At 39.3% G+C, this 15074-nt stretch overlaps 2 protein-coding genes and 1 long non-coding RNA gene across 8 annotated transcripts; 1 reads left to right on the forward strand and 2 right to left on the reverse strand.

Moving 5' to 3' along the window:
* Positions 1 to 330: 330 nt before the first annotated feature.
* Positions 331 to 10487, reverse strand: zmynd12 (zinc finger, MYND-type containing 12). Of its 5 annotated transcripts, none has more exons than XM_088408231.1 (9): positions 10165 to 10296; positions 8872 to 8924; positions 7317 to 7446; positions 5731 to 5902; positions 5489 to 5658; positions 5287 to 5409; positions 5111 to 5204; positions 3470 to 3615; positions 331 to 1334 (listed from the first exon to the last, which is right to left on the reverse strand). In XM_088408231.1, exons 1-9 carry the CDS (start codon positions 10216 to 10218, stop codon positions 1218 to 1220), a joined length of 1059 nt encoding a protein of 352 aa, XP_088264357.1. In that variant the 5' UTR covers positions 10219 to 10296; the 3' UTR covers positions 331 to 1217. The 5 variants fall into 5 exon arrangements, with proteins under 5 accessions (XP_088264357.1, XP_088264358.1, XP_088264356.1 ...); XM_088408232.1 differs by lacking the exon at positions 10165 to 10296 and adding an exon at positions 9461 to 9536; XM_088408230.1 differs by lacking the exon at positions 8872 to 8924 and having other exon boundaries at positions 10165 to 10487.
* LOC148427561 (uncharacterized) lies at positions 8651 to 13044 on the forward strand. 2 transcript variants are annotated; one of them, XR_015864823.1, is made up of 3 exons: positions 8651 to 8915; positions 11487 to 11769; positions 12824 to 13044. It is a non-coding gene; the product is annotated as an uncharacterized LOC148427561 (long non-coding RNA). The 2 variants fall into 2 exon arrangements; XR_015864824.1 differs by lacking the exon at positions 8651 to 8915 and adding an exon at positions 10159 to 10360.
* LOC148427562 (epithelial membrane protein 3-like) lies at positions 11003 to 14437 on the reverse strand. Its single transcript, XM_088408236.1, has 5 exons — positions 14139 to 14437; positions 13158 to 13249; positions 12985 to 13087; positions 12754 to 12894; positions 11003 to 12414 (listed from the first exon to the last, which is right to left on the reverse strand). Exons 2-5 carry the CDS (start codon positions 13233 to 13235, stop codon positions 12239 to 12241), a joined length of 498 nt encoding a protein of 165 aa, XP_088264362.1. The 5' UTR covers positions 13236 to 13249; positions 14139 to 14437; the 3' UTR covers positions 11003 to 12238.
* Between the last annotated feature and the right edge of the window lie 637 nt (positions 14438 to 15074).

A 15074-nucleotide genomic window follows, 5' to 3' on the forward strand; every position in this document is an offset into this window, starting at 1 on the left:
TTAATGAAACTACTGAGGGGGAACATCTTAAATAAGATTAATCTTTTATAGAGTGGCATCATCTGTACATTTTCTTAGAACCTAGTGGCAGGATCTAATTTGGCCCCACCACTGCTTTAAATAATACTTCAAATGCTTAGGATCCTTTATAATGGTGCAAAGCATTGCATCCTCGCAATCAGTCAAGCCATGAACGTGGATTTATGAAATATCCGTATGCCTGCTGTCTTTCAGTCAGTTCCAGCAGATAGTATTTATCTGATAATGTGGCCAGTTTATGAATCATTTAAGGCTTTTAAGTGTATACTTCAGGACACGTGTACTGCAGAGCACGAGGTTAACTATTCCATTTATTTGGGATAAACACACAAAGAGAAAAAAAAAGGGAATAGAGAAAATCAATGTTTCCATTGAATGAATCCCGATGCCAGAAAGATGCTGTATAATTGAGTACTAATGCAAGTACATATTGACTGGATGATTACATGTAAATACTGTAATTGGAAGGTAATAATAATTGTCTGGAGTTGAACAATTTGGTTTACAACAATGCAACGTGTATGCTTGGGCGACACGCTGGAACTCCGTGTTGGTATGTAGCGTCTAGAAAATACTGACTTAAGATAAGCTAAAAGTCGTTTGATGTTGGGGAATGCTACACCTGTACGAGATGTAAAGCAAAGGTCCTCACTGTTACTTAATGTCCGTCATTCTGAAAGTGTTCCAATACTCCCAAAAGTTGTTAACAAATGTTCCAAATGGTGTAAATAGTTCCCGCTTTCTTTTTCTTTTGTTTTTTTTAGATGAAAATAAAGACAAGTCATTATTCAGAACCAAAAAAAGTGTCTATCGTGTTTTCATTTGAACTCCCTACTGTCGACACACATTTTGAAATTTGAAAGTGTCTGCTGAAAATATGCGGTAACGTGTCTTTACACCTGTTGTTTAAACACATTTTTAGTCTTGTTTCTTCAAAAAAAAATTGCAATAAACGGAAAAACGGGTGGACATTTTTGGCCAATGTTCTGAGCACTTTCATTTCGCAGCTTGATCTAGCAAGCTGAATGCATTGTTTAACAGATTAAACATTTAACTTTGTTTTAAATAAATGAAAATTTCATAATGAGATAGTGAGCAGCTTTACGACATTCAACTCCCGTAATGCGGGGACAGTTATGAAATATACAATACACTGCAGTAGAGGCTAGGTCAGTTTTTTAGGTCAGCTTTGGGTCTTTACTCAGCAGTTGCAGCAAGGCCCGAATGGGTTCTGTCAGGTCATGGTTTGGTACCAGGTGACTCGCTTCTAGCGCCATGCGTCCAAATCCCAGTGCCTGACACACACACAGACACACAAAATCAGAAACAAAGATAAGCGGCAGCAGCTGTCACGCTGTAGAAAGGGAAAGCTGATTTATAAAATATCAACTGCAATCTGACCAGGCCTGCTTTGACCAGCTAAGATATAAACGAAATGTTTGGTTCATTTATTTATTTATATCTCTTATGGGGAAAATTTTATTTTGTGTTGCATACCATACCGATGGATGGATTCAAATGTCTGTTGGGTATTCAGTGTCCAGTACAAATCCAGCCCTAATTCCCAGTCCCATGGCATCACTTTTTGCTAAACTGTACTTTTCAAATGATAGCTCCTGCACCGCAAAGCACAAATGCAGGCCAAATGGTGACCGTGGCGTCCGAAGTCCCGCCCGGACTAAAGTTGTCATCACACATTATGGCTTGGAAAGGCACGGTGGTCATTACAGAACAGTAGCATGTCCTGTTTTTTCCAAAGTAGATCAGTGCAGATGAGCACTGAAACTACAGTAGAGGAAAGATTGAGACCTGTGGCACATTTTTTCAACATTTTGTTTCCCAATTACATTAATTTATACTTTCAAATGATCTTCCCCAACTATTTTTTGCCAAGCATACTCTCTTACATCCTGTTAGTGTGGGTACACTCAAAACAAAGCTGCATCTAACAAAATTGCATAATACTGAGAATGTTGCAAAGCTGGAAATTTACCATGAGAGATATTGTGTGTGAATGTACTGTATGTGAATTAAGTCATGTTTACTGTAATAAACAACAACTTTACAAATTTGAAGGTTTGGCTACTACCTCAGTCACTGCTATTGATGGCCATCCATTTTTGCTAGGCTAGTAGCGAATGAGCAAATTATTCGACCACAAGTCGTTGGCATATATAGAAGAATAAAAATGCATTATTTGCAGTAAATAGCATGTCTTATTCTGCATTTCACGGAAGAACATTTACCTCACTCACTATAGCTATAGATGTCAAAGATCAAAATTTTGCTGGACTAGCAATCGGATTTTAAATATGGTTGAGAAATTTCTAATAGAATAATCTTGACTAAAAGAAACCAGATTTAAGTACAATAAAATGTGACTTCTAACAAAGGGCCCAGTCGACAAATTTGGGGCTTTAAGCTCACTTGGTCGATTAGAAAAGAAGGAAGGACGGACAGAAAGAAAGAAAGAAAGAAAGAAAGAAAGAAAGAAAGAAAGAAAGAAAGAAAGAAAGAAAGAAAGAAAGAAAGAAAGAAAGAAACAAAAGAAAGAAAGAAAGAAAGAAAGAAAGAAAGAAAGAAAGAAAGAAAGAAAGTTCTGGATATGTCACTGCCTGAGTGAAGTTGTGAGGGTGGACCAATTTACTGAGTGTAGTTCCCTCACCTTTGGATTAAGAACAATCTATTTTGCGTGGATGTCTAAGATGTTTCAAGCAAAGTGTCTATCCTTGAATGATACCTTACCATTAAATTACCATAACATCCTAGGTATTGAACCAGGTCACAGCCAACAAACACAACGATGTTGTATTTATGGGTCACACACTACTTAAGCGTAATGGAAATTAGAGATGCAGACAATGTTCTATAAGTTGTTAAAGTCACCTGTCTGGCGGAAGGACTTTAAACGTCTGCTTAGTATTTTGGACGACCTCATTCTACAGACAGTGTCTCAATACACATTTAAATTGGTACACCTCTGTAATGTTATGGAAGTTGATGCAAAACCTAATCTAATCTCAATAAATTGTGATACTGTGGATGAGATGTATTTCAGATGAATTCAAGAAACACATAATTTGGTTTTGCACAAACGTTTTTCTTTAGTTTTACTCATTATACTTGAATCTGTCAGTAATGAGAAAATGTATATGTGGCCTGTTTAAACAAACAAAAAAATAATCTTACAGCAACTCTCTTAACCACAATGATAAAGAAGGTATCCAAGCACAGAGGGGTGTCTTGTGTTTCAAGAAGTGTGCATGTCGTCAAGCAGCTTCCACTAAATCCCCACTTCATCGTTAAAGCTTTTACAACCGGAGATAATCTCATTTGCAGACGGTTGACTACAAGAAATACGACAAGGGTTTAAGTAGGGCACTGTGTCATTAGTATGTTGACGCCCGCTAAACCTTGGCAGGTGACTCACCTTGGTGACATCTCCACCCAGGAAGGAGAGCATGGCCAAGGAATGGGCCACCAGAGCCACCTGAGCGGGTTCTTTTCGGGTTTCATCCTGAACAAACTCTAGAATGGTCCTGAGCATCTTGTCCACTTCCACTTGTTGACCTTTATCTGGTTAAAGGACGATAAGGACACACTTTAGCATTCTTGTACGGCGTGGGGAAAAGACTTTAATGATGAGAATTAGGTTTGTGGGTGAGGACTTCTGTGTTGTATGTATTTGATGTGCTATTGGGTGGTCATCCACCCATGGCGTGAGCCTATAGTCTGTGGGAAAGACCTTCAAGACAGGACAAGGGGAGCCCCACTCCTCATGTTTGGGAACCCTCTGGTAAAAGTGGCCTGAAACTGCCACTGGATAAGCCACACCTCATCCATTGTCCTGATAAGGAGATGTTTATAAATTATATTTTATGAATTGAAGTATCATGAGCAATGCTGAATTGTATCCATAAAAAAAATGTGTGTGTGTGTGTGTGTGTGTGTGTGTGTGTGTGTGTGTGTGTGTGTGTGTGTGTGTGTGTGTGTGTGTGCGTGTGTGTGTGTGTGAGTTTGTAGACGGGGGGGTTGAGCTTTTGGGGAGATCCTGCTGTAGTGTGACTCATCCCCTGGCAAAATTGCATAGCAGCTAACAAGCTTAGCATCATATGTAGGGCAGCAGCTGTGATAGAGGCTAGTAGTGCGGATATCGCACAGCCAAACATGTGTCAGTGAGGGTCACTTAAGCATGCGTGCCGTAAAGCTGAGCTTGAGCCTTCCGGTTACACAGCAAGTCAGCTCAGCTAAATTTAGCCCTGTTGACCTTCTTTTTCAGTGATTCGTCAATGAAACGGTTTTGTTTATTAGTGTTGTTATTCTGATCTCATATGGCAAATTTGCTGTTTTGACTCTTGCATCACAAAGAGTGTTACTTGCCTTGATGTCATATGAGAAATTTCATCTTTTGACTGTGTAGTTCCGTGACATACTAACCAAAAGCCATCATGCTGTGCCTTCGAATAAAAAAATGATCCTTTAAATGAAAAAATGATCATTACAAGAGCTCTTTTGGATGAATTTTCTAAGTGTGTGTCTGACTTCCTGACTTTTACCATTACCTTCGGCTTGTTACGGCAAAGCCTGAACTCTACCTAGCATCAAGTAACTTCCTGTGTCATCCAAGCTATTCTGCTTATCTACGTTGTTGAGTCTGAGAGAGATATTATAGCTACGTCCCGGTTTCGATGTCAAACAGTGACCTGAAAAAATTGAATTTTAGTATATTATCTATGATTCTGTCAGACGGTGCTACACCGCGTTCTAACTGACTGAGGGTCTTGTGCACTTGACAATTGAGTGACGTAGTCTAGAGTAGACATGAGACCAGGTGAACTCAGGTGTAATGTGTTTTTGGTGGATTTGATTTAGGTGCTGGCTGATGGACTTTGCAGATGAACGTGACAAATGTCATCATGTATCATTCATGAATAGGACAACAGCGTGCAATGAACTCTCTGACTGATAGCAGAGAGGAATTAATAGAAAGCATTATTACTGTTATGTAAAGATGCTATTGGACAAGACATAATATTATCTTGACTTGACTCATATTAGCATATGGACACACCAAAGACAGGCTCCAGCATATCGGGGTTCTTTTGCAGATTTTGGATGTGGTTCTGCAGGAGTTTGGCCAAGTGAGAATGCCAGGTCTCTGCCACCTAGGGAGAAACATTTACATTTCACTGTAGGCCAAATGAACAGAATTTGATAACTCTGCATCACTGATTGCTCAGACGTCACCTCTGTGTACAAGGAATGAACAATAGCAGGCTCTCCCTTTTTGACAAACACTTCAGCCATGAGGAAGTAACCTCCACACGTCACAGTGCTATCCAGACCATATTCCTCACTGGCAAAATAGATCTGAAAACACATCCGACAAAAAAAATCTCATATGAATTTATCGAAAGTGTGCATCAACTTTGCTCACGATGACACGCACGTCATTTGCAAAGTGAAAAAGAGCTGCCTCAAAGTGACCCGTAGCCGTGTGGAGGCAGCCCATGCTCCTGTGCAGCCGGTAATGGACCGCATAGCCGCATTCCGGACTCTTTAACACCGCCCACTCCGCTTGGGACAGGAGCTCCGCCACCAGGGCCAGATTACCCATGCCTGTGTGACACAATCACAGAAATGCAAATGTGCCGCACAAGACATCAGAAAAGCTAGGGCACTGCTCCTCACCCATATTGGCATCGGCTAGTAGCAGGTAAGCAGGTACCAGCTGGACCGTGTTGGGTCCATAAACGTCGATGGAGCAGCGCAGGCAGGCCTGAGCGGCAGGCACAGCCTCCTGATGCTTCCCCTCAGAAAGCTTGCTCTCTGCCACCAACCTGCAAATCTCAATCAGCTCTTTCTGCACGGGAGATAATACAATTCATCCATCCATCCTTCAAATAAATGTTATAACGCTTGTCGTCATTTGGCTCCGGAGTGCGCTGGAGCTTATTCCAGCTGACTTCAGGTAAGAGGTGCTTTACCTTTGACTGGTCACCGACAATTCTAAGTCATCAAGTTAGACTCTTAAATTACCTGATGAAGCATCTTTTTTTTTCTATTCTGTTCAAACTTAGAACTCAAGAAATTATTCAGGGAAGTGGTTCTCAACCTATTTTTTCAATCATGTACCTCCTGTGATTTGTGATTTTTTTCAGGGTACATCCTAACCAATGCAAAGCAGTGCCAATAGAGAGATTCTATTCTATTCTATTCTATTCTATTCTATTCTATTCTACTCTACTCTCACTCTTATTTCTGGTTCATCTGCCAGAAAAATTAGGTCACTAATGACAGTGTGGGTCGTTATAAAACTTAACTAAATAAAAGCATATGTTTTGTCAAGGAGTCACTATAACACAATTTAGCAATTAGTTGTTTCATGTTCCAATTATTTTGCGCTTAATTTGAAAAGATAGCTGCACTGTTCATGTCAAGGTTACAAAAAGTATTACAGTATATCAGATTTGGGTTTACCTGCAGAAAACCCTGTTGTGCCTTCATGTACCCCCAGGGGATACACTTACTGATGCACATGCCTCATTTTCAAAGAAACTGGGATGATGTAGCAAAGAAACAACAGAGCTAACATTAGTAAAAACAGATTCCAAAGCTATTGTTGAAATGGAGCATGGTAACAATTATGTTGAGTTGATTTAGTGTCTGTTGTAGATTCTTCCAGGGTGATGCAGCAGAAAAATTGAAAAGCAGTTTCACCAAATTCGAATGGTGCAGGTGCAAAGACCTTTGAGCTGTTAGAATATGACATGAACATGTTCATTTATTATTATGACTTAGAGTTAGAAGTGTTAATATACAGTTGAATGTTGCCTTTGAAAATGTATATTTTTTAAAAAAATGAGCTGGCTTATAATTCAAGCACAAAAGCAAGCTTCTGATCAGGATTGTAGTATAGCAACTGTAATTGTAAAATATATTTGTAAATATAAAAAAAAAATCATCAAACCAATACATAATAATATGCTTTATTTTGTTTATTTTTATGGGGAGTAATAAATAAGTTCCCCTAACAATGATAATTGTATTTTAAATCAATCGATACAGAAAAATAAACAATTTGATCGATTACCAAAAAAAAAAAAAAAGTGTGTGCATGTGTGTGTACGTGCATTCTTTTGAAATTCTATTGTGATTTTACCATAGCCCATGGATTAAACAGGAAACAAATTTCTGGTGGGAAAAGCTTTGCCTTAGGTAATACAGTACTTTTACTAGCATCAGATCTCATTCCAAGGCGCATGATATTGCCTCACCGTTTTCAGTAGATTTTCAATGCGGCCAGCTCGCTGCATACTGAAAAGTGATGGTGTACGAATGGGAACGAGCAACTGGCAAATCCTCTTGTGGATGCCTATCCAGTCGGATTTCTGGTGCTCCGTATCGCTGCCGGGTGAGAGAAAACCGGGAAAGAAGGGTTAGGGTTTTATAACATGACTCAATTTAAAGAAAGAGTTTGCAGTTTTTAGCCTTAACCCCACCCCTATTCCTCTCCTTCAATCTCCTCAAGTTTGACTAAAGATTGAGGTGGAGATTCCATATTAGTCAACAAAGTAACTGGAGCTCAAGTTAATGGTTTCCAAATTGCAAACAAAATGCAAACTCCGGCTTTGACATTTTTCAAATGACTTGATACGTAGGAGTGTATTTAAGTAGAGAGCGCAACGGAGCTTGGCATAAATTCTGGCGCATTTTCAATTTTGTCCTGAAGCCTCGTTCAGCGTCTTTGCGAATTTGTCAAGCTTTACTGCGCCGTGCTGACTGTTCCAGCTGATTGAGAGTGTTGACTTTCACAAGGACATGGCATACCTTGACAATTTGATGACAGAAAGTAGACTTGTAGTGGTGCACACAATTTTGATAAATACAATCAAGGTGCAGGTGGGCAAATTTTGCACTCCTCTGACATGACATGTATGTGAGTCCAAAATCATATTTCATTCATAAATATGACGACACCATTCTGAATTTTTGTAAAGGTAAGTTTTTCAAAAACATTATTGCCGTCACCTTCGCTTGCTGCAGTTTTTTTTGTTTGTTTTTAGTTTCCCAGTGTCTTAAAGGGGGACTCAACCTAACAGTTTTCTTTATCATAGTGTGCTCTTCCATACCCCTAATCTTAACATGGCTTTCTGATTAATATTGCATTTACGGAATATGCATCAAGCAGCAAAATCCACTCATTTTAAACAATCTCATGGGGTGTCCATTTTGCCACTTGTTGTTGAGGTTGAGGTAAAATGGGTAGATTTTGCTGCGTAATTCATATTCCAGACATACGATATTAATTATGATGCTGTGTTAGGACTAATGAGGTCACATAGAATGTTTTATTGTAAAACATAATTATTTTCACTGAGGGTTCAGCAATATGAACACTGCACTGCTTGTATGGACCAAATTGTTAACATAACAATGGAGCATGGGCAGGGAATTAAAATTAACTTGGTTATTTAATTTTACATCTGATGGGGGACTTGACTATTTTGACACCAGTTATTAAAGACTCAATTTTGCATGATGCGTTCACTTGATGCGTGTTTTGTTGTGAGTCACAGAGTCATTTTTAGAAGTATCATCAAACTGAATTGATGCTTTGCCAGACTACTGCTGTAATTTTCTTCAGACTGATGCAACTAGTTTTGGTGTCTTGTGTTTCTTTCCACTGGTGGAGCACACGGGCTGTGGTTTCTTCTGTTGGAGACTAAAGAAAAGGCCAACAGGCAAAATACATTGGCCACGTCGCATCAAAAAGTGACTCATAATCTTCCTTAATAAAGATAATCAAGTATAGCTGAAACAATACTTAACCACACTGCATGTCTGAGAAGTGTCTTTGGAGTTCTCCTTTCAAGGTGAGCAAACTACGAGAAACAAACATACCGCCGCACGGTTCTCAAACCTCTACAAACTACAACAGGAAATACTGATTAATTCATAACAGTCCTAGTCAAAACTGAAAACAATTTTCGCAAAAGCAGTATTTGTTGACATAGCAAAGACTGTGGTGGTGTCACCCATCTGTCATACTCGGTGATTTAATGTAAACTTGGCATAGACTATTTTGGGTCAAAGTTGCAAAAATACAGTTTGTGATCCTGACAAGCCTGGTGCACTATTAAAGCGGATAAGAAATTCCAGGACTGTCAGTTCCAAGATTGATATAAAAACATGATGCCTATGCCAGCTGCCTTTGGGCAGAGACGAGGTACACACTAAACTGGTTGCAACGCCAGCCGCGACCGCCCCCCATTGGTCCATTGTTAATATTTAGACGTTATATGGTGCAATGATCGAACAATTGGCTTATATGACTTCAGATGGGTTTTTTAGCTTTTGATAACAATTCTCTTTGTAGAATTGCCAACCGTGTAAAAATCTCAACTATCAAAGCAAAAACCTTTTCAAAGGTTGGTCCATCAGTATTAAATCGCATATATTTAAATGCTCAAATTTAATTTGTTTTACATTCGGATATATTGCCAACCAGCATAAATCCCGCTATGAGTCGCTATGATTCAAGCAGACACATGAATAACACAAAAATGTGTTTATTTCATTTCCCGTTGTTTTCTGGCAACAACAGTCACATGACGTTAAGGTCTACACGTGGACAACACTGTCATCTAGCGTTACAACTCAATTGTGTCCCCTATAGACAGACAGTCTTGTGAAGTAACGGCGTAATGCTTCTTTCTTTACTTCTACTCTACTTCCCCATTACTTTTCTGAACTAAAATGTTTTCTACTTCTCTGGTGCATGTTCGCTAACCACCGCGGTCACAAGTTCGATTGGGAAGCCTGAACTGGCACATACATCTTAACAGTCGTGCATTTTCCAGCGCCTCACAAACCCTCAAGTTTAATTGAATGAAAATACATTTAAATTATTTTTAAAATGCTGCCCACTTGCTAAAAAAAGTGGTCACTTCCTTTATTAAAGTATATCCAGTACCAGAAATGCACTGTGACACAGCAGATGTCAGATCATTTAATACTATTACTTCAAATTTTGCCCTACAAAGTTTTAACTTTAGCCAGAGTATTTGTCGGTCGAGTGCTGTTGTCTGCTTTTGATGATAATGGGATAGTTGCTACGCTTACCAGTAGTAGGTGACTCGACACCTGGCGCATTGCAAGTATGCTCGTTTCTGACATAGTTCACACAACTTTTCGGTTCCTTTGGGCAAGGCGAGGGGAATGATCTCGGTCGTAGGGAGGACGTCTTGCACTTTGGACTCCATCATTCGCTCTGGACTCCGGTCGCACGAGAGCTCGACAAAATTCGAGGACCCACGAGGTCAGCCAAAATTCCCCAAATTCTCCAGTTTCTCCAATTGTAAGGTTAATGCAACGTTAAACAATATTCTTTTATGTGTGTGTATGAGGCGGGTTTGTTTTCGCTGCAGTATTTGCTTCAGTGACTCCACAACGCTCTCACGCGTGTGACGTCACAACACTACGCGCGGTCTTTGTTCTGTATTTGATCAGGCGGTGCACCAGTAGGCGCGTTGTCTATGGTCGTCATGGTAACGAGCAACACTCCTGACTGAAGAGTTAACAATGTCTGCCTGATTGATTCTGTTGTCCTGCTATAACTACATCTACTACTTGTCTTTAATGTTATTGCTGCTATCATACTTTTTCTTTCTACTACGATTACCTAAGGCTGTTGAAACAATGTTTTTATTCTTTGATAACATGTACTACTACTTTTTCTTCAACTACTTTCTTCAATCATTAATATATACAGCAAAATATAGCCTATCCTTTTTGGGCCTAATAATTACTTAAATATAGTACTTTATTTCTTTAAACCTAATGTATATTTTTCATAGTCCATTGTCCATTTGTATTGTCTCTGAGAATGACAAGTGTTTTCTTAACCATCATTGCTCCCCGTCCAATATTTGAAGGAGTTGACGCTGTATCATGAATTTCTTATGATTCTATCAAAATGAGGTTTGTGGCCATTCTTTGACCTGTATTTATTTTGCAATCTAACTAGGCTGTAAGTGGCAATACATCTTCAAAAGAAGCATTGAACACAAGTATCTTTGAGTGACATTGATCACTAAAATAAAACAAAAAAATATACAGGTACAAAAATAGATATTTGCATGACTCTAAAGTTACATACTGCTACATATAAGGTATTTTCACATTGGTAAGTGTGCAATGGCAAACATTCATGAAAAATATTTTGAAACTACAGTAGCGCAAACCTGCTATACTGTAAAGCAGGGTTTAGCCACCTTCTTGAAACTTAGAGCTACTTCTTTGGTAGTGAGTAATAAAAAGGGCTGCCAGTTAGACATACACTAACATACACATCTGTGAGAATATGCTCAAAGTATCTGTCATAGTGTTATTGTTATCCATCCATCCATTTATGCATTTTATTGAGAAGCTTTTTTCCCCCACAGGGGTCGCAGGCTTGCTGGTGCCTGCTGACTTCGGGCAGTAGGCGGGTGGCACCCTGAACTGGTTGCCAGCCAATTGCAGGGCACGCGGAGACAAACAACCATTTACGCACCAATCACGCCTATGGACATTTTAGTATGCCCAATTCACCTGCCATGCATGTTTTTTGGAGTGTGGGAGGTAGCTGGAGTGCCCAGATATAACCCATGCGGAACCTGGGGAAAACATGCAAACTCCACACAGGAAGGCCGGAGCCAGGTGGATTGCAACCGGGACCTTTGAACTGTAAGGCAGACGTGCTATTTGTGTTATTGTTATAGGTTAATTAATGTTATATATTTTTATGTGAAGATACGACCATGTTGCTAATTTCTAACAATAAAAAAGGAACAGCTTGAGTAAATATGTAAATCAAGTGTAATATGTAATGTAAATACAAAATATACGTAATTGTAATATTCTTAAAAAAATGTTTAATTACTTGTAAGCTATTTGCAGAACAGGTCTGCGGGCTACTCATGTTTGATTTTTGGGGGCTACGTGCTGCCTGTGGGCACTGCTTTGGTGACCCCTGCTATAAGAAGTAAATGCAGAAGATGCAATTCCTTGCTCACAAAACAGACTCTTGTGTTTACATAGCAGAAAAGTATCCAATGACTAATGGCAAAGAAAGCAAAAAAAAAAAAAAATTACAAACTTTTGACAGGTCTATAGATATTTTCCATTATTGCTAAAATTGTGTTGCTTTGCATGTTCATTCCTTCTTGCGCAAGTGGACGTAAATGATGCCGCTACAGAGCAGGAGAGGCACGCACACCCAGGCTAGGATGAAACAGTAGCCAAAGTGTCCTAAAGTCACTTCTCTGTTGTCCTGGAGAATTTCCTTGTTTTGTAATGTGTAGATAAGTACTGCAGACAAAGATGTCAGGCCTGAATAAAGACATACAGAAGAAAAGTATGTTGTTTTGTCACTCTTCCACTACACTTAATTGCTACCTCTACAGTCATAAGTCCCCCCCCACACACACAGGCACGCACACACTCCAAAGAGTATATATGTGTGTATATATATATATATATATAAATATTAAAGGAAATATCTCAATTTTTATTTTCACCTGGTTTGGTGAAAACACACATTCTTTTTACCTCTGTTGGGGATTTTTACACATTCGATGACTTGTCATCAATCCACCTTGCGTATGTGAAAATGTCCAGCATTATGGACATGTGATATGTCCAAGAAATGGGCAATCCCTCCACATTTACCTGCAAACACTTGACACAGCCCAGTGAAGTAGAAGAGTCCTCCCTTGGACATGGTGAAAAGTTGACCCAGGAAAACCAGGAAGGAAACCGAGGAGAAGACTACTGAGAGGACCATCAAGACCTGAACTGCGTGAAGCCACTCTGAGAGATTCAAACAGATTCTTGTTTTATTTTGTACAAACCATTCTTTTCTTGTCAATGTAAAAAAATTAAAAAAATCTGGACAGTTACCACTTTCTTTGGAGGACGCGCACAACCAAGTTCCTGATAAGTTGTCATATCGACAGTTGTACCACAGATCTGAGTTCTCCATCCCGTCCCATACCCACCAAGACTTTGAAAGAAACGATTGCCTGAGTTTTCCAAAACTTTGCTCATCGAAACTCGTTGACGTGGTGGCTTACCTTTTCCATGGTAGCGATGAACAGCATCGCCAGGGTGACAAGATGCAGCAGAGACACGGACATGAGCAGAAAGGCCATCTTGCTGTTGTTTGCTATAATTTTAATGAGGACAACCACAGAAATGAATTTGGCATGCTACTCGGCATGAACATTTCTGATTAAGTTAGCATGCCTGTTGGTTCTGCATTACATGTGGGTTTTGGGGTCTTTCCTGTTTTGGAAAAACATCCACCAGAAAGTGTGAAGAGATAAACATAGTGAAGTTGTTATGCGGGTCTTTTCAAGAAGTAATGCAATCACTTTTTCTGAAACGTCAGTCTGATTGGAGTATCAGTTAGCCAACTTGTGGCAGGGCCGTAGAATTTGAGGCCAAAATATTTACTCAGTTTACCCCACCAACCCTCTCAGAGGGCTCCTATATTAGTTTTGGTTAAACCAGGACATAGATCAAATTTATTATTTTATCAAGAAACAAATCAACAAATTAACCAGGACATAGATCAAATTCATTATTTTATCAAGAAACAAATCAAGAAAAAAAATCTGACTGGATTAAACTGTTTGTGCTGATCTTTATCATAGGAGAGGCCCCTCTGAGTGGGTGGTGGGAGAAATTATGTCATTACACTAATTTCATCCATCAAACGAGGATGACTGGAAGGTGATGATTTGGCTAAAATGGACAGAAACAAAGTTGTGGAAAAAACGGTGTTCCTTGTAGCAAATTAAAATGCAGGAAATCTAGATGACTGCTTTAAGTTAATTTAATGGAGCATACATGGTTGGGATAGTAATAACATTCAGACAAATGTAGTGCCCTTCATTAAAAAATTATCAGTGTCATCAAGTTTTACTAATTTAACAACATGAAAGAAAGAAAGAAAGAAAGAAAGAAAGAAAGAAAGAAAGAAAGAAAGAAAGAAAGAAAGAAAGAAAGAAAGAAAGAAAGAAAGAAAGAAAGAAAGAAAGATGTCTCCTTACCCAAATGCCTGCTTTTGCTCTGATGTGAAGGCGGCAGGAACAGCTTCTCTGTTATGATCCAGTGTCCAGTAGGTGGTCCTCTCTTTCTTGACTTGCCACCCCCCTTTAGTTTTCCCAGTCACTCCATCCAAATTTTCCAAGGCAAACGCCCATTTCCTCTGCACAACAGTGCCTTCTTTTTCTTTGCCTCAACATAGAGTACTGTACACCACAGGGAAACTCCACCTCCCTCTAAAAGAAACTCCAGCTAGACACACCCTTTGGCAGTTGGCAGCATGTAGGAATGACACAAAAACACAGGAGTTGATTTAAAACAGGCTGTCGTGTTTATTATGGACAATCTACTGTAAATTCTGCCACACCTGGTTAATACTGTAAGTAGTTGTCCACTCACATCAATCCATATTTTGCCGTAGCCAACTTAAATACAAGTACAGCAAGCTCACCTTGAAACTAAGGAAACTATGCATTTGTTTTTTTTTCCTTCTAAATGGGCATACTGTATCCTGCAAGTACATTGAAGGGGGTTGGGATGTTCCGTTTTTAGTCACATTTTACAATTCCTACGACAGTTTGTTGTTGTGTGAAATAGTCACAGAAAATGCTGTGCAATTTCAACAACATAGCATCACCCACATCACTTTAACCAGCACTACCAGCCAACAAGCAACATAAGACTGCATAAAATGGATGTTAAATCGAGACCTGATTTATTCATAATTGCTTTGAAGGTTTATAATTTGAAATGCAATCAGTTTAAAAATCAAAACGGTGATAAGTGTATGAAACCTATTGAGCATTAGTTGCTAATTCTCCTTTGCTTCTGAACTTTCATTTACCAGTTTGCCTCTCTCTGTTGGTCGTCTTACCCAGCTGTTAGCAAACAAGGGATGGGTATTCGTTTCATTTTCAAGAGGTGGACATTCGCAAATCATC

This window comes from Hippichthys cyanospilos, chromosome 2, assembly GCF_059441005.1.
Source record: "Hippichthys cyanospilos isolate Australia breed blue-spotted pipefish chromosome 2, RoL_Hcya_1.0, whole genome shotgun sequence".
NCBI classification, from domain to species: domain Eukaryota; kingdom Metazoa; phylum Chordata; class Actinopteri; order Syngnathiformes; family Syngnathidae; genus Hippichthys; species Hippichthys cyanospilos.

What these genes read in the sequence shown, in the direction of transcription:
- zmynd12 (XM_088408230.1), bottom strand. Translation starts at nt 10,307, where the DNA reads ATGATGGAGTCCAAAGTGCAAGACGTCCTCCCTACGACCGAGATCATT. An exon ending in TTGAAAATCTACTGAAAACG is followed by an intron (nt 5,903 to 7,316) that starts GTGAGGCAATAT and finishes TCTCCCGTGCAG; the next exon opens with AAAGAGCTGATTGAGATTTG. An exon ending in TATGCTGGAGCCTGTCTTTG is followed by an intron (nt 3,616 to 5,110) that starts GTGTGTCCATAT and finishes TCCTTTAACCAG; the next exon opens with ATAAAGGTCAACAAGTGGAA.
- LOC148427562 (XM_088408236.1), bottom strand. Translation starts at nt 13,235, where the DNA reads ATGGCCTTTCTGCTCATGTCCGTGTCTCTGCTGCATCTTGTCACCCTG. An exon ending in TCATCGCTACCATGGAAAAG is followed by an intron (nt 13,088 to 13,157) that starts GTAAGCCACCAC and finishes TTTCTTTCAAAG; the next exon opens with TCTTGGTGGGTATGGGACGG. An exon ending in CGCGTCCTCCAAAGAAAGTG is followed by an intron (nt 12,895 to 12,984) that starts GTAACTGTCCAG and finishes TGAATCTCTCAG; the next exon opens with AGTGGCTTCACGCAGTTCAG.